Source organism: Notolepis coatsorum (genome assembly GCF_963971535.1).
Source record: "Notolepis coatsorum genome assembly, contig: SCAFFOLD_222, whole genome shotgun sequence".
Classification (NCBI taxonomy): domain Eukaryota; kingdom Metazoa; phylum Chordata; class Actinopteri; order Aulopiformes; family Paralepididae; genus Notolepis; species Notolepis coatsorum.
In genome coordinates this window covers 121135-144147 of record NW_028172536.1, presented here as the reverse complement: position 1 = coordinate 144147, position 23013 = coordinate 121135, and the positions used below count along the sequence as shown (strand labels likewise).

Below are 23013 nucleotides of genomic sequence, written 5' to 3'. Positions count from 1 at the left end.
GCTACTATACGACAGGTGGTGTCAACTTAGACCCATCGTAGGATTCCTGCTATTCTTAGTGACTCATGCTATTGACTGACTTTACGCATATTCTTCGCCATACAAGCGTGACCCTAATTCTCATTCTGTAACCTAATGTTGCCTAATAATAATAAATTACCCTCAAATACTATTTCTTTGTCAATGCCATGTTCTTGTGGGTGTTCACCATCTATATTTGATGTACTGTCTGGCCAGTAATTAAAGTACATAACTAGCAGTGGTTTAATCTATCACAATCTTTAATACAGTCAGGGTTTTGTAACCCCTCAGTTACAATTGGTCCCTCGAGCCGGAGGGTATCAGTGTAATATTTAATATAATATTAATATTGACATGGCCAGCGGTGAACACTCTCCAAGCGGCTCTCCTAAGCTAGAACGCCCGCAGCGCAAACGTCAGCCACCTCCATATCTAGAGGACTTCGCTTTCGTTTTACCCCCTAGCTTATCTAAACGGACGTTAAATACGGATAAAACGGATAGTTTAAGCATGCCCACTCCTATCAACTTGGCGGCCCTGCCAGTAGAGACCCCAGTGGGTTCAAACGAAACTGACTTAGCTCACGGGGGGGACCAAGCGGGACATGACGTGACTATACCTCCAGACAGCGTCACCGGGATAGACCCCGGAGCGCTCCAGGATAAAGAAAGCGCTCCAGGGATAGACCCCGGTGCACAACCAACCCAAGAGCGCGTACCCGAGACAGACCTCGGTGCGCAACCAAGAGAAGAGTACCGCGCTCAAGAGATAGACCTCGGAGCGCGCCAAGAGAACAGGTCTCCACCAAGCCATGTCTGCGCCCGATCACCTCCGTCAGTGTCATCCCCCAGCGAGGCGGACCAGAGACTGGCGCAAGCCTTGATCGCCACGCTGACAGCTTCAACCGAAAGAGACCGACTCCAGGGTGAGCGCGACCGTCTCCAAGCACAGACGCTTAGTGAGCGCGAACACTCTGCAGTGGAACGAGAACGCATCCGACTAGAAGAGAGTCGCCTCCAGGCTGACGCAGCGATGACCATCAGACTGGAAGAGAGGCGCCTCCAGGCTGAAGAAACCATTCAGCGAGACCGTACCAACGCGCAACGCGATGCACAGCGCAACGCCGCCAATGCACAGCGCGAGGCGGAACGAGACCGCGGCAATGCACAGCGCGACGCCGCCAATGCACAGCGCGAAGCGGAGCGGGACCGCCTGCAGGCGCAGATGATAGAACAATTGATCCAGAGGGCTACCCCCCACTCCTCCACGCGGAGCTCCCGGAGATCATCACGACACGGGTCGAGGGCACCTTCCCCTCCCCGACACATCTACACGGGACCCAGCCAACAGGAAGAACCTGTCTACGTCGCCGAGCCCCCTCCTCGACCGGCCTATACGGGACCCAGCCAACAGGAAGCACCTGTCTACGTCGCCGAGCCCCCTCCTTGACCGGTCTATACGGGACCCAGCCAACGGGAAGATCCCGCCTACGTCGCCGAGAGACTAACTAGAAGACTCCAAGACCTAGCGGAGGAAGAGGAGGGATATCAAGCCCACCAACACGAACCTACTTTGGACCAGGAGGCCCAGTACAGCCCCGATCTCAGCCCCGAATCACTGCGCTACAAACCCCCGACCCAACACAGGGTTGAGTTTAATACACAGTCGGCACCGAGGAGCAGCACCTGGGGGCCCGGCCTCTGGTACCCACCCAGCACTAACCCACTACCCCACGTACGGGGAGACTCGCCCAGGAGGCCTCTCCCCCTACGCTCATCGGTGTCCCAGCCATCCATGGCGTCTTACCTTGGCACACCGACGTTCCCAGACTTTACGCGCGAGGACAGAGCACAGTACACGGAATTACGCATGTGTTTGGAGACTATGATGTCCGATGTCCACGACGAGTCGTACAAATATGCCATCCTCCTCAAACATCTCAAGGTGCCCAGAGCGCATAACATAGCGCTGGCATATTCCAACTCAAGCACCCCATACTCCGCGGCTCTGGTGGCCCTCGACCAGCGCTATGGACGCATATGGGATTACGTGATCCAAGAAATACGAGATATCGACTGCCTACCCCCAGCCAAAGACAATAGAGCACTGGATGACCTCTCTATCAAGGTACAATCCCTCGTGGGGATGCTGGGGTCCCAAAAGGAGAAGGGGAGACATGAACTGTATGCAAATTCTAACGTGGAGCGGATACTGGAGAAGCTCCCTCCAGCCCGTCAAGAGCGTTTTCGGCGGCAGAGAGACCACCGTGACCCCAACGGCCCAGAACCATCCCTCCTAGACCTAGCTGATTTCCTCGCCAGGGAAGTTAGCAGTCTACGATTGGACACATTCGTGTGGAGTGGCTCTGACCCTAGAGATGGACCGAGAAGGTTCAACGACAACCGCCGGGCCGTGACAGTTATGCACCAAGCCGAGGTTGAGCCACGGCAGACGAGCCACAACACCCACGTCAAGGAGAAGTGGAAGGCTGTCTGTCAGTACTGTGAAAATGGACATTGGCTGTCTCAATGTGACACCTTCAAGAGGCTGACCGCTGACGAGGTGAGTCAGTGGATCAAAGCGAACCGCCGCTGCTTCCGCTGCGCGCGCAGCCATATGGCAGCTGAGTGCCGCCTAAAGAAACGATGCAGCAAGTGCGACGGCGCCCACCTGGAGGTCCTGCACGACAGCAACAAGCGTCCGCCAGGACAACAAAGTAGGCCCGTCACGGTGATGTACCAGGCCGAGGCGGTGTCACCACAGACCAGTCCTGAAACCACCCCCTGGTGTCCCGACTGTCGCAGCAGACACGGGGACCCACAGTGCCACCCGTACTACCCCGAGTTGGCGCCACCACCGCCGAGTTACAACTCCCCCGCCAGAGAGGAATGGGAGATCGTCTGTACTTACTGCGACGGCGGACACTGGCTGGCACAGTGCGACGAATACAAGACACTGAACCCCGTCCAAATTGATCAGTGGCGTGAGGCGGACCAGGCGGGCGCCGCTCACCGCGCATCACTGTGCGGGGCCCACCAGCGAAGATTAGCCAAACAAGGCAACCGACCAACAGGAGTGCTCCACATAGACCCCAAGCATAGCGGGACCCCCGAGTGCTCATCAAAGTGGTCAGAGTGCTCCTAAGCTACGAGGACAAGGTCATGGACACTTACGCCGTCCTAGATGATGGGTCTGAAAAGACTCTCCTCCTCGCTTCCGCCGCAGCCCAGTTGGGCCTGCGGGGTACCAACGAAACAATGACAATCCGTACTATTCAGCGAGACCTGAAAACCATAAAGGGCAAGAACGTCTCATTCACGATAGCAGCGGTCGGGCAGCCCGCGAAGCGGTACAGCATCACTAAGGCATTTACAGGCCGTGACATAGGCCTGTCAAGCTACAACTACCCCATCCCACAGCTGATGGCGAAGTACGCGCACCTACGCAGACTACCTATACCGCTCATCGACGGCGCCACACCAACCCTGCTCATAGGCTCCGACCACGCGGACCTCCTTGTCCCAATCGAGGCGGCCCACATCGGACCTAAAGGATGCCCAGTCGCGGTTCAGACCCGACTGGGGTGGACGCTCCAGGGCCCCCTCTACGGACTTGACAGTCAACCCACGTCTACACGCTGCCTGCACACAAAGGTGAGCGACACAGGCCACTCTCTCGTACAGCCCGTTGAGAGGCTATTGACATTAGACGAGAAGCCTGTGAGAGAACCGTGGGCTCAAGAAGAGGGAGTTCCGAACTCCACCCCCCTCAGCTGCGCTCCAAGCGACGTAGCTGACCTCGAACCCAGCACCCCAAACGACTTCTTGATGGGGCGGCCGGAACCGGCCCCTCCTCAGACGGGGTACAGACCGAACAAGAGGAACAGACGGAGGATGTGGAGACACAGCCAAGCACAGATCAACCAGTCTCAGGCCCGCTTCCTCCTAAGCTCCCTACCATCCCTTCCAGCCCGTCAGAAGCGGGTCAAGGACAGGGACAACTTAAAAGTGGACACAGTCGTTATGATCATAGACCAGTCACTACCCCGAGCTATGTGGCCGGCCGGCCACGTAAGCAAAGTGATCACTTGTGCCGACGGAAAGGTCAGAGCGGCAGAAGTTATTGTCCAGGGGCGGACCTACACCCGACCCGTGGCGAGGTTGATAGAGTTGCCGAGGCTCCCTGACTCCCCTGATGAAGATCATGACCCACTGACTTTGTAGATTGCCCTACTCCCCACAACAGACATTGAGCAGTTGACTGGACTATTAATCTGTCTCCCTTAACTAATTAGGTGCGGACTAATTAGGAGGCGGCTGTTGTGAAGGGCCAGATTAAAGTTGAGAATCTACATTTATTGTTTTATATACTTTGTATATTATTTATATATACACGGAATATCCCTTTACCTGCGTTCAAACCAGAGTAATATTCGCTCTCCTTATTGGACAGCGCCCCTAGGCGACAGCTCGCAGGCCCCCCAACGGCAGGTTCAAAGACAAGTTCAGGCATATCAGGACATGCCCGGAGACAGCGTATTGATACCAGACAAAGACTGCGGTTTGGGACTAGATAGTCACTTAAGTATATATAGAGCGCAAGGTGCGCACAGCAGTAGTTCGTTCAGTACCTTACCCAACCTTACCCCGAGCACCTGCTTGTCCATCTAAACAAGCCAACGTAGTTCATCGTGGTGAAGTGAGCAACTCGTGCGTTGAGAACATGTGCGAATAGAATAGTAAAGTGTCAGAGTGTAATGCAGTAACGTCAAAACCAGCAGAAACATTACTGGTTGGATTATATTGCTTTGGAACGTGTTACCCGGAGAAGAGCATCGTTGATTTCCACTATCGTTTGGGATTCAACCTCGTGAGGATTACAACTCGGGCTGGCCTCGTGGACGGAGGCTGGCTAGCTGTCATCAGTGCTATCGAGCATTTGGATTACAATTATTGCTTTGCTGCTGATCAAGGGAGTTTACAAGGACCGACTCCTATACCTGGAGTCTCTTTATTCCTCATTGAATCAGACGGAGTACCCGAACATTCCTCTACCCTCCAGGCCTTACACCCCCGGAGGGAACCCATTGTCTCCAGGCGGTACCAGTGTTGCCCTATCTAGTTGCTACTATACGACAGGTGGTGTCAACTTAGACCCATCGTAGGATTCCTGCTATTCTTAGTGACTCATGCTATTGACTGACTTTACGCATATTCTTCGCCATACAAGCGCGACCCTAATTCTCATTCTGTAACCTAATGTTGCCTAATAATAATAAATTACCCTCAAATACTATTTCTTTGTCAATGCCGTGTTCTTGTGGGTGTTCACCATCTATATTTGATGTACTGTCTGGCCAGTAATTAAAGTACATAACTAGCAGTGGTTTAATCTATCACAATCTTTAATACAGTCAGGGTTTTGTAACCCCTCAGTTACAAATACCATATATCATATTACCATATCACTCAATCAATCAAACTTTATTTGTATAGCACATTTCATACAGTGCAACTCAATGTGCTTCACAGAAAATAGTTGCAAAAAATAATTAAAAAGTCACATTATATCATATTATATTCTCAGACGTTTCTCCCTCATCTCTCATTGCAGGTGTTGTGTCTCGCAGTCTTTTTTGCTCTCGTACTAAAGAAGGTCGAAGAGGAAGACTATGATAATTTACAATTTGTAAAAACTGAAAGAAATCCAGGTAAAGAAAATAATAATTCCAGTGTCCATAAAACATTGAAGGTATTCGTTGTTGTTGATGTTGATGTTGTTGTTGATGATGTTGTTGTTGTTGTTGTTGTTGTTGTTGTTGTTGTTGTTGTTGTTGTTGTTGTTGTTTTGTGGTTCATTGTGAGCTATAATCCTGGTCATCAGAGTGTGTTGAATAAGCATCTCTGTGACACCAGGAGGGCCCTATTCCCCGTACCTGGTTCAATTAAGTCGATCAAGAGTCCCATTATCCAGATTCAATTAATCCGATGTTTGAATCCGGGATTTTCCTGTTCCTCGAAGGTGGATTCAGTCTCGTTCATTTGAACCAGACTTGAGACCCAGGATAATTGCGTGCGCCCGCCTCAGCTGAAAAGACAGCAAGTGTCGATAGCAGAAATCCTGATTTTCTAACGGCATTGATTGATTGATTGATTGATTTAAAACTTTATTAACAGATTGCAGAATGGGTACAATGCAGTACGGCTCATAGCCTCGCCGACAAGTTAAATGCATAATCTATAGGCTAATTTTAAATCCCTCATTACCCCAATCAATCAGATTATATTTCTTTAAACGTACCTGCTGGCAGTATAGGCTTATGGAATGAATAATCAAATGAGATCTTGCTAGCGAAAATAATTAGTTCAGCTCTTTCAGAATAACGATAAAAACAAGCCCAAATAGTATATCTAATTGATACGAATTATATCATGAGGATATCTGTATGTGCTTAGGTATTATGTACTATATAAATACATGGTTTCCAAAGAGAGGCTTGGAGGGAGGCTTGCAGTTACACTATTAATCAGGTTTTAATCTGTTTCGGACCTAATCCATACATGCATTGAATTGATTACCATTTGGTTTATACCAGTGACACCTCATGTTCATCATCAGATAACAGTGCTTGAAAAGATAAATGCATTTTCTCGAATTCATTCATCAAAAACGTCAAAGGCTCATTCAATTTATCAAGTCACGTCATGTCATCAAATCCATCAAACAGCGCATCTCCTCATATATTTTAATCCCAGTTACAATATCACAATAACGTGTGACACTGTCACAGTGATACAATTAAATACTCCCCAGATTCAGATTCCTCATAATTCATATCCACAATCCGCGCATAGACGCTTCAGCTTGAATGAAACGCATCCGGGTGCTCCGTTAAGCAAATACACAGCGAAGAATATTAAACTAATCAGAGCCAAACACCCGATAGGTTTCATTCATTAAAAATATCCCAGCGGGATTCACATTTGCAATGATCCGTTTAGTCCGTTATTAAAATAACTGTGTGTGTCGCGACTCGCGAGCGCCGTATCCGTATAAATATGACGTGCATTATATAGGACAAAGTAAATTCATAGGCTGAATATGATTTATTATCAGTGTTACTGCAGACATATTATTTTACATTTCAAACGAAGCACAAAAACATAATTCAGAATGGCATAATGGGATCTAGACTGTGAGAAATATTTCAGGAAGGGAGCTGGGATTTCTTTGCGGGGGCGTGGCCATAGTTCATCCAGCTAACTGAACTTAACCCTGCCCTCGACCAGGTTAAAACTTTTTGATCTGTTGTCATAGTGATTCAGACAATCGAGCGTCGGGGAATGGAAAGGTCTGGCTTAAGTCAAGCTATGCTGAAAATTATCCGGCTAACTCAGTTAGCCAGGTACGGGGAACGGGGCCCAGGACACCATCATCATCATCATCATCATCATCATCATCATCATCATCATCACATGCTAAATGTTATTGCGTTTCGATCCAGGACCTTCAAATACCAGAAGATCCCGGACCGGAACGTGGCATTAACACAATGTGCGCCATAAACGAGTTAACTCATTATTGGCCGCCATGCGCTGAGCGCCAGAAACGAGTTAACTCGTTTTTGGGATCGTTATTTCGTTTATTCGCTATATCTATTCATATTTCATAGCTGCAGCCTCTGGTATCCCCTTCAGAGCCTGTCTGAGCTGGCAGACGGTCAACACCGCCCTCTACTGCCAGGCGGAAATATTGCATCTCATTCAAAATGGGATTCTGTGTTTTAGGAGGAGCTCTGAGCCGGGTGGGCAGGGTTTAAATATTCAGGCGAGCCACTTCTATACAACGATGGCATCGAACAGTAACTCCGCCCCCCCGCCCTCGTCATTGTGAAACGGTCGATAGTGTGGTGCGGACCTCCACAAGCATTATTTGGAATTGCGATCAGATATTTGGATTATCTCTTTTGCATTACATCAGATACAAGGTAAGAACATCATATATGAATTTGATTGTTGATCTGACATTTATTTCTACCCTGTCACATAGTAATGTCTAATGACAATATAGAATATAAGCTGGAGCGGGCTGCATGTGAAAACCAGCCCCTCCAGTAGTGCATTAAGCAAGGTCCCGAGCAGGTAAGAAAGTAAACACAAGGCGTTGATCCAAATAGTAAATTATATTTATTATCCTGTGGCAGGAATTCAAACCTCCACTTGATATTTGTATGGATGAGAGGGAAATAAAACCCCACAACACATAGACGAACAGGGAAAAGGGTAATGGGAGAACAAGCAAGGTAAACGTACTAGAGGGAAATATGGTAATGATATAATATAATACAATATGACAAAGTATAATAGGATATGATATAAAGTAACTAAATAAGCGCCCACGGTCACTAACCAACCAGCCAGAGATTGGTACTGGGAAAACCCCCAGCAAACTTGTACAAGGTACAAGTCCACACTCAGTGGAAATAGGCCTAAAGCCAACAAGAGAGAACTTACTCCAATGGAGAAGTGGCGCAGAGGCCAACAATATCTATATATATCTACTTAGGACTTAGTCCACATGAAGCAGTAGATAAGCACTGTATCGCTCCACAACAGTGGCAAACAATGGCAACCCCACTCCACTCTGATCACTGGCAATGACAGAATGAGGCGCCCCGATGTGTGTCACTTCCCACTCTTTTAACCACCCATCTCCACTGCCTGCCTGAAGATGCACCAATAAGGTGCAACCAATCCAATCAGGGAGATGAGTGGCATCTGTGGAAACAGAAACAGGCGATTAGGAGATGACACAGCACCACACATAGAAAACAACACAAATAATATATTACCCTGATGTTACATGGTGTTAAAATATATGGCAATAATGATAATGAACAACCCACGTACGTGACACCTCCCCCCATAGAAGCGAACCTACCGGGTGAGCAAAACATTATTTCCTATACAACCAACATCAGAGCAGTACCCCAGACCTACCCTCTGGATAAGGCATCGGCCACAACATTGTCCACCCCCTTTTTGTGACGGATGACAATGTTGTAGCCCTGCACCAACAGGGCCCAACGCATCAACCTCTGGTTGTGGTTATACATATGAGCCAAGAACACCAGGGGATTGTGGTCCGTGTGGACCAACACCGGAATAGCGCTGGAACCCACGTACACCTCGAAGTGCTGGAGAGCGAGGAGCATCGCCAGCGTCTCCTTCTCGATGGTCGAGTAGTTCAACTGATGCAGCTTGAACTTCACCGAGAAGTAGCAAACCGGATGATGCACCTCGCCCTCTCCCGCCTGCAACAGCACAGCTCCAGCCCCAGCAGCACTCGCGTCGACCTCCAGCTGAAAGGGCAACGCAAAGTCAGGGGCTGCCAGAACAGGAGCACTGCATAGGAGAGACTTAGCAGCCTCGAAGGCGCACTGACACTCCTCGGACCACACAAAAGGTACAACAGGACTACATAAAGAAGTGAGGGGAGCCACCACCACAGAAAAATTCCTACAAAAACACCGGTAATACCCCGCCATCCCCAGGAAACGCCGTAGCTCGCGCCTCGTGGAAGGAGCCGGATACGCCAGGATCGCTGTCACCTTAGCGTCCACCGGGCGGACCTGTCCGTGACCCACCTGCTTCCCCAAGTACGTCACCGTGGCTTTCCCAAACTCACACTTGGCGAGGTTCAGAGTCCGGGACGAGCCCCCATGTCACATAGTAATGTCTAATGACAATATAGAATATAAGCTGGAGCGGGCTGCATGTGAAAACCAGCCCCTCCAGTAGTGCATTAAGCAAGGTCCCGAGCAGGTAAGAAAGTAAACACAAGGCGTTGATCCAAATAGTAAATTATATTTATTATCCTGTGGCAGGAATTCAAACCTCCACTTGATATTTGTATGGATGAGAGGGAAATAAAACCCCACAACACATAGACGAACAGGGAAAGGGGTAATGGGAGAACAAGCAAGGTAAACGTACTAGAGGGAAATATGGTAATGATATAATATAATACAATATGACAAAGTATAATAGGATATGATATAAAGTAACTAAATAAGCGCCCACGGACACTAACCAACCAGCCAGAGATTGGTACTGGGAAAACCCCCAGCAAACTTGTACAAGGTACAAGTCCACACTCAGTGGAAATAGGCCTAAAGCCAACAAGAGAGAACTTACTCCAATGGAGAAGTGGCGCAGAGGCCAACAATATCTATATATATCTACTTAGGACTTAGTCCACACAAAGCAGTAGATAAGCACTGTATCGCTCCACAACAGTGGCAAACAATGGCAACCCCACTCCACTCTGATCACTGGCAATGACAGAATGAGGCGCCCCGATGTGTGTCACCTCCCACTCTTTTAACCACCCATCTCCACTGCCTGCCTGAAGATGCACCAATAAGGTGCAACCAATCCAATCAGGGAGATGAGTGGCATCTGTGGAAACAGAAACAGGCGATTAGGAGATGACACAGCACCACACATAGAAAACAACACAAATAATATATTACCCTGATGTTACATGGTGTTAAAATATATGGCAATAATGATAATGAACAACCCACGTACGTGACACCTCCCCCCATAGAAGCGAACCTACCGGGTGAGCAAAACATTATTTCCTATACAACCAACATCAGAGCAGTACCCCAGACCTACCCTCTGGATAAGGCATCGGCCACAACATTGTCCACCCCCTTTTTGTGACGGATGACAATGTTGTAGCCCTGCACCAACAGGGCCCAACGCAACAACCTCTGGTTGTGGTTATACATATGAGCCAAGAACACCAGGGGATTGTGGTCCGTGTGGACCAACACCGGAATAGCGCTGGAACCCACGTACACCTCGAAGTGCTGGAGAGCGAGGAGCATCGCCAGCGTCTCCTTCTCGATGGTCGAGTAGTTCAACTGATACAGCTTGAACTTCACCGAGAAGTAGCAAACCGGATGATGCACCTCGCCCTCTCCCGCCTGCAACAGCACAGCTCCAGCCCCAGCAGCACTCGCGTCGACCTCCAGCTGAAAGGGCAACGCAAAGTCAGGGGCTGCCAGAACAGGAGCACTGCATAGGAGAGACTTAGCAGCCTCGAAGGCGCACTGACACTCCTCGGACCACACAAAAGGTACAACAGGACTACATAAAGAAGTGAGGGGAGCCACCACCACAGAAAAAATCCTACAAAAACACCGGTAATACCCCGCCATCCCCAGGAAACGCCGTAGCTCGCGCCTTGTGGAAGGAGCCGGATACGCCAGGATCGCTGTCACCTTAGCGTCCACCGGGCGGACCTGTCCGTGACCCACCTGCTTCCCCAAGTACGTCACCGTGGCTTTCCCAAACTCACACTTGGCGAGGTTCAGAGTCCCGGACGAGCCCCCATGTCACATAGTAATGTCTAATGACAACATAGAATATAAGCTGGAGCGGGCTGCATGTGAAAACCAGCCCCTCCAGTAGTGCATTAAGCAAGGTCCCGAGCAGGTAAGAAAGTAAACACAAGGCGTTGATCCAAATAGTAAATTATATTTATTATCCTGTGGCAGGAATTCAAACCTCCACTTGATATTTGTATGGATGAGAGGGAAATAAAACCCCACAACACATAGACGAACAGGGAAAAGGGTAATGGGAGAACAAGCAAGGTAAACGTACTAGAGGGAAATATGGTAATGATATAATATAATACAATATGACAAAGTATAATAGGATATGATATAAAGTAACTAAATAAGCGCCCACAGACACTAACCAACCAGCCAGAGATTGGTACTGGGAAAACCCCCAGCAAACTTGTACAAGGTACAAGTCCACACTCAGTGGAAATAGGCCTAAAGCCAACAAGAGAGAACTTACTCCAATGGAGAAGTGGCGCAGAGGCCAACAATATCTATATATATCTACTTAGGACTTAGTCCACACAAAGCAGTAGATAAGCACTGTATCGCTCCACAACAGTGGCAAACAGTGGCAAACAATGGCAACCCCACTCCACTCTGATCACTGGCAATGACAGAATGAGGCGCCCCGATGTGTGTCACCTCCCACTCTTTTAACCACCCATCTCCACTGCCTGCCTGAAGATGCACCAATAAGGTGCAACCAATCCAATCAGGGAGATGAGTGGCATCTGTGGAAACAGAAACAGGCGATTAGGAGATGACACAGCACCACACATAGAAAACAACACAAATAATATATTACCCTGATGTTACATGGTGTTAAAATATATGGCAATAATGATAATGAACAACCCACGTACGTGACACCTCCCCCCATAGAAGCGAACCTACCGGGTGAGCAAAACATTATTTCCTATACAACCAACATCAGAGCAGTACCCCAGACCTACCCTCTGGATAAGGCATCGGCCACAACATTGTCCACCCCCTTTTTGTGACGGATGACAATGTTGTAGCCCTGCCTCTGGTTGTGGTTATACATATGAGCCAAGAACACCAGGGGATTGTGGTCCTGGTGTTGACAATGACAATGACAACGTGATGACTGGATTACAGTAAATGCATTTTTCTCACCTTTTTCCTGGAATTACTGAAAAACACCCAAACCATACTCTATTCAAAACGGTATAAAACGGAAATGTACGGATGAAAAAACAATCTGTCTTGGGCATGTTGACTAGAAGCAACTCACTGAGACCCGACGGCGTTATTAGACCCATAGATATAATATAAGATATATTTTGGAGTAGGAGCGCGCCGGCTTGAAGAGACACATCCTCCCGTGGGATAGGAAGCGATGCGCGCCGGCTTGAGCGTCTGGAGTAGGAGCGCGCCGGCTTGGGGTCTGGAGTGGAGCGCGCCGGCTTGGGGTCTGGAGTGGAGCGCGCCGGCTTGGGGTCTGGAGTGGAGCGCGCCGGCTTGGGGTCTGGAGTGGAGCGCGCCGGCTTGGGGTCTGGAGTGGAGCGCGCCGGCTTGGGGTCTGGAGTGGAGCGCGCCGGCTTGGGGTCTGGAGTGGGACACTGGAAAACCTCCCGTAGAGAATTAGAGAGCGCAGACTGTGTCCCACTCCAGGCAAACGGCGACAGGTGGCGATGGCTGGCACCTCGTCTCACGCCGGAGACGCGGCAGGTGATGGTAACGTCCAGGACTCCATGAACACTGAACACAGAAAAGGATACAGAGTCCAGAACAAAGAACCAGCATACAGAATGGCACAACGTCTCCCAGTGAGAACAAAGGAATCCTCCCGTGGAAGAATAGAGAGCGATGACGATGTCTCACCAGGAGCGCGGCGGTAGATGGTAGCATACAGAACGACCCGACGAGGACTGGAGGGGAAGTCCAGGTATTTAAAGCCCTCTGGGGCGCTAATCATAACTTATCACAGCTGTGAAAGGTAGTCCAAGGGTGGGGGCTGTTGAAGAGCAGAGGAGAGTAAAACAACGTGAGGGTGGGGGCTGGTGAGGTGAGGAGACAGGGAATTAAAGGTCCAGGGAACAGGCGAACCTCACAGTACCCCCCCCTCCACGGGAGCCACCGGGCGACCCAAAAATACAGACAGTGGGGCAGGGGACACGACAAAGCAACAAACAAAAAAAAACTGGGCCATGCTAGCAGGGGAAGCTACACCTAAAGTGGGGCTAGCAGAGGGACAGGGAAGCTGCCAGGGCACTGCTAGCTACAGGGCCTATGCTAGCTGTACTGCTACATTAACATAGAGGCTGCACTAGCTGCCGGAGCTAGGCTAGCAGACAGGGCTGGACCAGCATGAGAGAACAAGCTAGCTGGAAGGACAGTCCTAGCTGTGGGGAAACTGACCTTGCTAACTGTAGGGGCAGTCCTAGCAGTGGGGAGACTGACCTTGCTAGCTGAAGGGGCAGTCCTAGCAGTGGGGAAAACTGACCTTGCTAGCTGAAGGGGCAGTCCTAGCAGTGGGGAAACTGACCTTGCTAGCTGAAGGGGCAGTCCTAGCAGTGGGGAAACTGACCTTGCTAGCTGAAGGGGCAGTCCTAGCAGTGGGGAAACTGACCTTGCTAGCTGAAGGGGCAGTCCTAGCAGTGGGGAAACTGACCTTGCTAGCTGAAGGGGCAGTCCTAGCAGCGGGGAAACTGACCTTGCTAGCTGAAGGGGCAGTCCTAGCAGTGGGGAAACTGACCTTGCTAGCTGAAGGGGCAGTCCTAGCAGCGGGAAAACTGACCTTGCTAGCTGAAGGGGCAGTCCTAGCAGTGGGGAAACTGACCTTGCTAGCTGAAGGGGCAGTCCTAGCAGTGGGGAAACTGACCTTTCTAGCTGAAGGGGCAGTCCTAGCAGTGGGGAAACTGACCTTGCTAGCTGAAGGGGCAGTCCTAGCAGTGGGGAAACTGACCTTGCTAGCTGAAGGGGCAGTCCTAGCAGTGGGGAAAACTAACGAGGCTAACAGGGGAGCTAACAGGCTAACAGGGGAGCTAACAGGGAAGCTAACAGGGGAGCTAACAAGAGAACTAACAGGGGAAAACCAAAGGGAGCTAGAGGGAGCTAGAGTGGGTTAGAGGGAACTAAAAAGGGCAAACTCACATACACTGTCTGTGCTGGCTGGGGTCGTCGACGGGTCGGGTCGTACTGTTATGGTTTGTAACCGACCCCAATCGCACAACACAAGACAGGTATGAGAGTAAGCCAAAACAGGGCATTTATTCAATACAAACAAAAAGCGGCACTGTCCCTTTAAGGGAGAACACAAAAACACTGGAACAAAGAAATAGGGAAAAATGTGGCACTGTGCCTTTAAGAGGCGAGCAGGCTAAGGGGACGGCTAAGGGACAGGGCCAGGGCAAAAGGACAGGGCAGGAACAGGGGCACTGGAGAGGGGGAAACAGGGACAGAGGCCCGGGGAGGCGGGCTGGAGACAGGGACAGAGAAACAGGGTTAAGGCCTTGGACAGGGCGAGGGCCAGAGCTGCTTACAGGGATGGCAGCGTTCAGACGGCGGAGGCCTGGCAAGGAGATCCTCCTCGGAAGTGAAGAGACGCATCCTCCCGTGGGATAGGAAGCGATGCGCGCCGGCTTGAGCGTCTGGAGTAGGAGCGCGCTGGCTTGAAGAGACGCATCCTCCCGTGGGATAGGAAGCGATGCGCGCCGGCTTGAGCGTCTGGAGTAGGAGCGCGCCGGCTTGGGGTCTGGAGTGGAGCGCGCCGGCTTGGGGTCTGGAGTGGAGCGCGCCGGCTTGGGGTCTGGAGTGGAGCGCGCCGGCTTGGGGTCTGGAGTGGAGCGCGCCGGCTTGGGGTCTGGAGTGGAGCGCGCCGGCTTGGGGTCTGGAGTGGAGCGCGCCGGCTTGGGGTCTGGAGTGGAGCGCGCCGGCTTGGGGTCTGGAGTGGGACACTGGAAAACCTCCCGTAGAGAATTAGAGAGCGCAGACTGTGTCCCACTCCAGGCAAACGGCGACAGGTGGCGATGGCTGGCACCTCGTCTCACGCCGGAGACGCGGCAGGTGATGGTATCGTCCAGGACTCCATGAACACTGAACACAGAAAAGGATACAGAGTCCAGAACAAAGAACCAGCATACAGAATGGCACAACGTCTCCCAGTGAGAACAAAGGAATCCTCCCGTGGAAGAATAGAGAGCGATGACGATGTCTCACCAGGAGCGCGGCGGTAGATGGTAGCATACAGAACGACCCGACGAGGACTGGAGGGGAAGTCCAGGTATTTAAAGCCCTCTGGGGCGCTAATCATAACTTATCACAGCTGTGAAAGGTAGTCCAAGGGTGGGGGCTGTTGAAGAGCAGAGGAGAGTAAAACAACGCAAGGGTGGGGGCTGGTGAGGTGAGGAGACAGGGAATTAAAGGTCCAGGGAACAGGCGAACCTCACAGTTATATTTTGTGAGCGCAGTCTATCTTGACTTATATATATTTGAAATTCCCAAACACATATATTTTCGCTAACTGTTATGCATGGATTTAACATGTTGGACCCAGATGCAGTGGAGAACAGAGGAGACGAGGATGCAGGTGTAGATTTTGCCAAAAAGTAACAGTGTTTATTTGAGCTGCCGATGATAAAAAGTCATATATACAAAATGCGATAAAATAAAGGGGAGAAAGCTTCCGTCTCCAAAAAACACCAAACAATAATCGGACTGTACAACATACGACAAAATAAAGGTGGAGAAAACGTATGCTCCAAAAACGGTTAACTAAACACGGAGGCAAACAAATAGCGTGAAATACACAGTGAACAGGCTTAGCCTTGAATAATGTTTTATTATGAAATACACAACAAACTACACAACAGGCTTTCCATACCGTTAAGGGTTACGCGATACATGCAATAGTCGTAGCGAATGATGAACAACTCACAGTACAGGGAAGTGAGGCACGGGAAGGTATAAAATGGCTTTTGAGTTAACCACACACACCTGTCAATAATTACTGTGATTAAGATAGACAAACATACAGGTACCTACAAGGGAACGCCAGAGGCTCGCTCACCCATTAGAGCGAGCCCCCAACGCTACAATTAACATATTCCTAAATAAACCATTTCCCCCAAATCTTTTCGCAACCATGTCCTTCCAGTTGCCCTATTGGATGAGTGCATTTAGACGTCAAATAGTCATTATTTCATCAAGAAAAGAAAAAAACATCTACTTCATACCAAGTATTATAAATATGATATTTGTAAATCTTGCCCCAAATCATCTCCCAACCTCTAGGGTGAGAACCGCTGAACTGAATACAGATACAGAAACCTTTTCCTGTGATGAGTGCTTGGTGAAGACTCTAAATGTCAACGTCTTTTGATAATGCCTTCAATGAAAGAGAAGTGAGACCCTCTGCGTTCACAGATGATGCTGGAGTGACAGGCAGAAGGGACAGCAGGCTCTATAAACCTCCTCCTCCTCTAGATGTCGAGAGGATGAAGGTCAACATGATCAAAGAACAGAAAGTCTTTGCTCTCATCAAGGAGATTCTCAGTAAGTGGAAATACGGTACATCACTGTACAAGCAATATCAATATCCTCTTTTAAATCACGTTTACAGACAGGCCTTTTTAGTAGCGCCATCATAGAGTTCTTTTTTTTCTGTCTGTTTGTTTGTTTGTGAACAATATTATATAATAGTATTTAAAAAAACGTACTGCTGGATTATCATTACATTTTATGTTAATCTTAAATTCCTTATGCCATTCCAAGGAAAGTATTTGATTTTGATGGTGATTTTGTATGTTGCCAATGTGCTGAAGCCTGTCTAACTGTGAGTGACTGGCTATGGCATTAGCTGGTTGAGTGTAGCAATGAGTTTCAATTAGCTAAAGTGTTGCTCTCAGTAAGAAATATTTAATTTCAATCAATCATTTTTAAATTACATGAGATCCATGAGATTTTCCATTGAGATCCATTATACTTTTAGTCAGGGGAGTGTCATGGTTTCTCCATAGAGCTCCATTATACTTTTAGTCAGGGGAGTGCCATGGTTCCTCCATAGAGCTCCATTATACTTTTAGTCAGGGGAGTGCCATGGTTCCTTCATAGAGCTCCATTATACTATTAGTCAGGGGAGTGCCATGGTTCCTCCATAGAGCTCCATTATACTTTTAGTCAGGGGAGTGTCATGGTTTCTCCATAGAGATCCATTATACTTTTAGTCAGGGGAGTGCCATGGTTTCTCCATAGAGCTCCATTATACTTTTAGTCAGGGTAGTGTCGTGGTTTCTCCATAGAGCTCCATTATACTTTTAGTCAGGGTAGTGTTGTGGGTTCTCCATAGAGCTCCATTATACTTTTAGTCAGGGTAGTGTCATGGTTTCTCCATAGAGCTCCATTATACTTTTAGTCAGGGTAGTGTCATGGTTTCTCCATAGAGCTCCATTATACTTTTAGTAAGGGTATTGTCATGGTTTCTCCATAGAGCTCCATTATACTTTTAGTCAGGGTAGTGTCATGGTTTCTCCATAGAGCTCCATTATACTTTTAGTCAGGGTAGTGTCATGGTTTCTCCATAGAGCTCCATTATACTTTTAGTCAGGGTAGTGTCATGGTAGTGCAGGTAGGGGTTAATCCTCCAACATGTGTCTGTTGCTTCCCGTGTCTTGCAGCCTACATGGGGTGCATGTGTCATGGGGGGCGACAGTGGCTCGGTAGGTAGAGTAGTCATCTGGTTATCCGGAGGTTCCTGGTTTCGATTCCCGCTCTTGCCGGGCAGCGTGTCGAAGTGTCCTTGAGCAAGACACTTAACCCCTAACTGCTCCCGATGAGCAGGTTGGCACCTTGCATGGTTGCCTCCGCCGTCGGTGTGTGAATGTGTGAGTGAATGGGTAAACTGTGAGGAACATAATGTAAAGCGCTTTGGATAAAGGCACAATAAAAACGCAGCCATTTACCATTTATGTGTCTGTTGCTTCCTGTGACTTGCAGCCTACATGGGGTTCATGTGGATGTTGCTGTCAGTGGCTTACGGCCAACGGGACCCCAGCGCTTATTTCCTGAACAAGCATATTCGGCAGAGCTTCAGTCAAGGGACCTCAGACAGCATGAGCCTCGGAGACGTGTTCACCTGGGCCAACACGTCTCTGCTCAGTAGCCTGTTTGGTGTTTATCCAGGTAAGAACAGAAAATGGCCTCATGACCAAACGTTCAAGGATACAAACTAGGGCTGTCAGTTTATTGCGTTAATTAGATTAATTAATTACACAGCAAATTATCGCGTTATGAAAATTAACTCAAAAGTAATTACAATCTTCTTTTTTTTTTATACTTTTTTTTTTTAATAATTTTTTTTTGTATCTCATTCATTCCAGGAGAATGTAGAATACACATTTACAGACTTTCTTTTAATATGGTCCATTTGCATGTTCTTGGTATCTGATTCTAGGGACATCTATGAATCTCAGGGAATGTATTCCCAGTGTCAGAAATACTGTGGGCTAGATCCACAAAGAATGGATTGCACGGTGCAAGTTGCACCCTTACTTACAATTCATTATGAATTGAAAATGGGGGACCCTGATGTAAACAAGACGAAAGCCTTTCTCTGGTCTGCATCCCCTTAACAATTGTGTGTATTGAGCCGTCCTGTATTGTACCCATTCTGCAATCTGTTAATAACATTTTCATTCAATCAATCAATCTGCGCTGTGATTGATTGAATGAAAATCTTATTTTGAGTCAATTGTAATGAACCAAATGAGAATATCAATACATACATTTATCTTTGACTGTGAATAACACCATGCTCAAATTGACCAGACCTGAAAAATCTAAGCAAATTAATAGATGGAAGATGATTAAACAGAAGGTTTTGTAGATACAGTACTGAATTCTGCCATCTGGACACATGCAATTTGAAATATGATTATAGAATATAGAATATCAGGCATAAAATGGTTATGCGATTAAAATGCGATTAATTAGATTAATTAATTACAAATCCTGTAATTAATTAGATAAAAAAATGTAATCGCCTGACAGCACTAATACAAACATAAAGCAAGTGGAGGGTCCTTTGTGATGTAATGCAAGAAATATTAAATAATAAAACAAACTATACTGGCGCTATTCTACGCGCTGTGGGGCTACTCAGCCGTGGTTTGACTATTGGTGAACATATGACTTTCAGTGCTATAACCAGCACTACTGGAACCAAAGCAAGGATAGACTCTGAGCCAAAGCCGAATGTACCTCCTACAATCACTACTACAGAATACAACGTCACAGGGCAAACAACAGAGTGTGCTGCCGTGTTACAGGATTCATCACAGACGGGAATGCCAAGCTGCTGGGCAGTGCCCGTCTTCGCCAGGTGAGGGTGCGGAAAAGCTCTTGCCGCACGGCACCCTCCATGCGTTGGTCTGTGCCCGACTGCCACGCCACGTACTCGTGGGCGGATGATGACACGGGATCCTATTGCCCGGGATGGAACCTCTCCGTGGGTGATGATGATGCCACACAGCCCCTCCCCAGCCCCTGGAGGTACCAGTCCCAGGCTCAGCTCAGGTCTCACCCGATCTGGGGCAGTCTGGTGCTCTACGGAGGAGGGGGCTTTGTGGCAGATCTGGGCCCCAATAGACAAAACGCCAGCAGGTACATTCAGCCATTTGAAATACTTCAGTAAAATTATAAAAAAAATTAGAAGCAAAATACTTAAATGTGTGTAATACAGTAGTGTAATAGTGTGTAATAGTGTAGTTTAAATTTATCACAGCACTCTTCAGTACCTATTTGAGAACACCTGGTTCGACGCGTACACGAGGGCCGTATTTGTCGAGTTCACCGTGTACAACGCCAATGTCAACCTTTTCTGCATCGTGACCCTCCTGCTGGAGACCCCAGCTGTAGGTAAGAGAACCTTATAAGAACACAAACGAATGGTTTGTAACATTGTTCAAATTGGACAACACACACACACACACACATTTACAATATGAACAAGCAGTTGGAACGAGATGCAAATTGATCCCCCACTAGTTGTTTACACACACCTGCAACTGTCACCTGCAGCCTTTTAACGTTAGGTTATGGCTATAACCAAGTTCTGTTAGTTAGGGGTGACGCTTGGCATCACACTGCACTATCTCGCATATGTGCACGCGCACTGAATAAAGACCACAAAATGTACCTTTAATCCCAATATTTGTCTGACCACACCCCTCATCAGCTTACCTTCATAAGCAGGTGTGTGGTCACCTGCTCTCCTCCTTCCCAAGCTTTCACCACAAGGTGAGGTCAAGGGCTGCAGCGGCCGTCTGATGCCAAGCGTCACCCCTAACTAACAGAACTTGGTTATAGCCATAACCTAACGTTCTGTTCCGTTAGGGGCTCTGCTTGGCATCACACTGCACAAGGGGAGGCCAAGCGGAGCCGCTGGCTGACAAATACACCCCGCTGACAGCCCCCCACAACCATCAGAACAGGGAGGGCCGAGCCCCCCCGACCCCCCCTAATGGAGGGCATCCCCCCTATTAGGGGCTTCACGGGAGGGCGACGGACCCGACCGTGCGAAGAGGCACTCAAGCAACTCAACGCACAGGGTGAGCAGACCGTGGCTTGACCCCACGACTACACACACGCACAACCCGCATGCCACCCGGGAACGAACGGAGGAACAACCTCGTTACTGCCCCCAGAATCACGGGGTCAAGGGCAAACCCAACCCCGTGGCAAGGCCGTAGCAGCGGAGCGCGAAGGAAGACCAAGACCCACCAAAAAGACTGGACTCCCTGGAATGGGGGCCCGGAGAAGTCCATGATGCCAGCATCAAGACCCCACCAGGTGGGCACGTAGTGCCCCGCCCCCCACATCGCCAGCGTATTCGGACAAAGGCCCCTCAGTTACTGCACCTAGTATTCCCAGGCGGTATCCCATCCAAGTACTAACCAGGCCAGAACCTGCTTAGCTTCCGAGATCGGACGAGATCGGGCGTGTTCAGGTTGGTATGGCCGTAAGCCGAGCGGGCCCTGTCCCCCCAATAGTACACCGCCTGGCACACTGACCCTGCAGAACAGGCAGTCAGCATGGCCGTAAGCACACAAAAAAGGTTAACCAACGGAAGCAGGCAGCGCACCGGGGAAAAACCAGGCAACAGGCTATTAACCCTAGCCTGGAGACTGCGGACGAGACAGGCGCCAGAGGGGACAGCTGAACACAGCCGCCCCGGCGGAAGGAGCGTAAGCTGGCGGTGTTGCATGACCAAGCCTCCATTTAAAAACCCCCACCCAGAGGGGTCGAGGCAGAGAAGGCTGACACGATTGGCAGACGTCATGAACGTGCAGGGGCACCCTCAAACGGTGAACCCGGGAGTTGACACTGCTCCAACACACCAGGGAATCAACCACCTCGGTGTTACCCAATGCGGTGGTTGTTCCTATAACCCCTCAAGAAAAAACTCCAAAACACACCTGCGGGTATACACCGGCTATACCGCAGTACAAGTGTTTCAGTTTTCAAAAAAGGGTTAACCCAGGCCTACGGGTCGACGAAACATTACTTCGGACCGGGCCTGGCGGTACGGGAAGCACAGGGTCACCAGAGGAGGTCAAAAACCACCCCCACAGGCCCCTCTTCGCCATGCGTGAGAGAGGAGCGAAAAAGAATGGAGAACTAGCCCCTAAGCACACCGTACTTGGTATTCCCAGGCGGTCTCCCAACCAAGTACTAACCAGGACCAACCTGTGTAGCGGCCGAGATCCGACGAGATCGAGCGTGTACAGAATGACATGGCTGTAAGCCATTACGACAGTGCTGAGTAAAAACGTACCCAACCAGGGTCTCCATAGCGCTTAACCCTGTGACACCCGGACCGACCTGGCATTTTTCCCCCTGAAAAAAGCCCAAGTCCCTCAGGGTACCAGAACAGCAGATCTGCATCCCCGGCGGACAACGGGTTCAACTGATCCGAACCAGCGTGACCAGAACCAGTCCTGTGCCCTAACCACGCCGACATGCCTACTCCAGGAGAAGGGCAGATATGCGTGTCGATCTTAACATGAAAAGAAGGCGCCACCCAGACGTGAGACCCCTCTACATATGTTCAGATCCATTCCGTCATCATCCCCCAGACATGAACGAGAATCCGTCGAAAAACCAACCCAGGTCGTGGGATTTGGTCGTCGGAAGAGGAAAAACCCCCATCTCAGTTGCTTTATAAAAACGCTGTTTCAACCACAAGCAACCAAGGCGTGCCAGTCAGTCGCCTGTTTACAGCGAGCTAGCACTATACGTGCGTCGGGACACACCCCCATCAATGAACAGGCTATTTAGACCTGTCATTGAATCCCCAAGGCGCCCAGGGGAACGACAAGAGGGGTGTGACACTTCCTAACTCCAACATTTTTTGAATAGAAAAGAAGGAAGCATCAACAGTATGTATCCCAGTCTACACAGCCAGGGGTAAAACATTTTCACATTTTTACATCCCACCACCCTCCCAAAGGAAGGAGACGGGGATCCCCAGAGAGACTTCCCACGCGAGCTGTACAGATTGAAAATAATATATTGCACCTTGAGCCATGTAAAAAATTGGTTTTAGGGCT

At 49.2% G+C, this 23013-nt stretch overlaps 1 protein-coding gene across 1 annotated transcript in view; it reads left to right on the top strand.

Annotated features, from left to right (window-relative positions):
- LOC311247709 (polycystin-1-like protein 2) overlaps window positions 1–23013 on the top strand; it is a gene marked incomplete at both ends in the record, with an annotated part of 216415 nt that overhangs the window by 104089 nt on the left and 89313 nt on the right. Inside the window, 5 exons of the mRNA XM_084338717.1 lie at window positions 5635–5731; window positions 16832–16960; window positions 18401–18586; window positions 19732–20065; window positions 20187–20320. Of these exons, the coding sequence (XP_084194843.1) occupies window positions 5635–5731; window positions 16832–16960; window positions 18401–18586; window positions 19732–20065; window positions 20187–20320 (880 nt within the window). The remainder of the gene's footprint in view (window positions 1–5634; window positions 5732–16831; window positions 16961–18400; window positions 18587–19731; window positions 20066–20186; window positions 20321–23013) is intronic.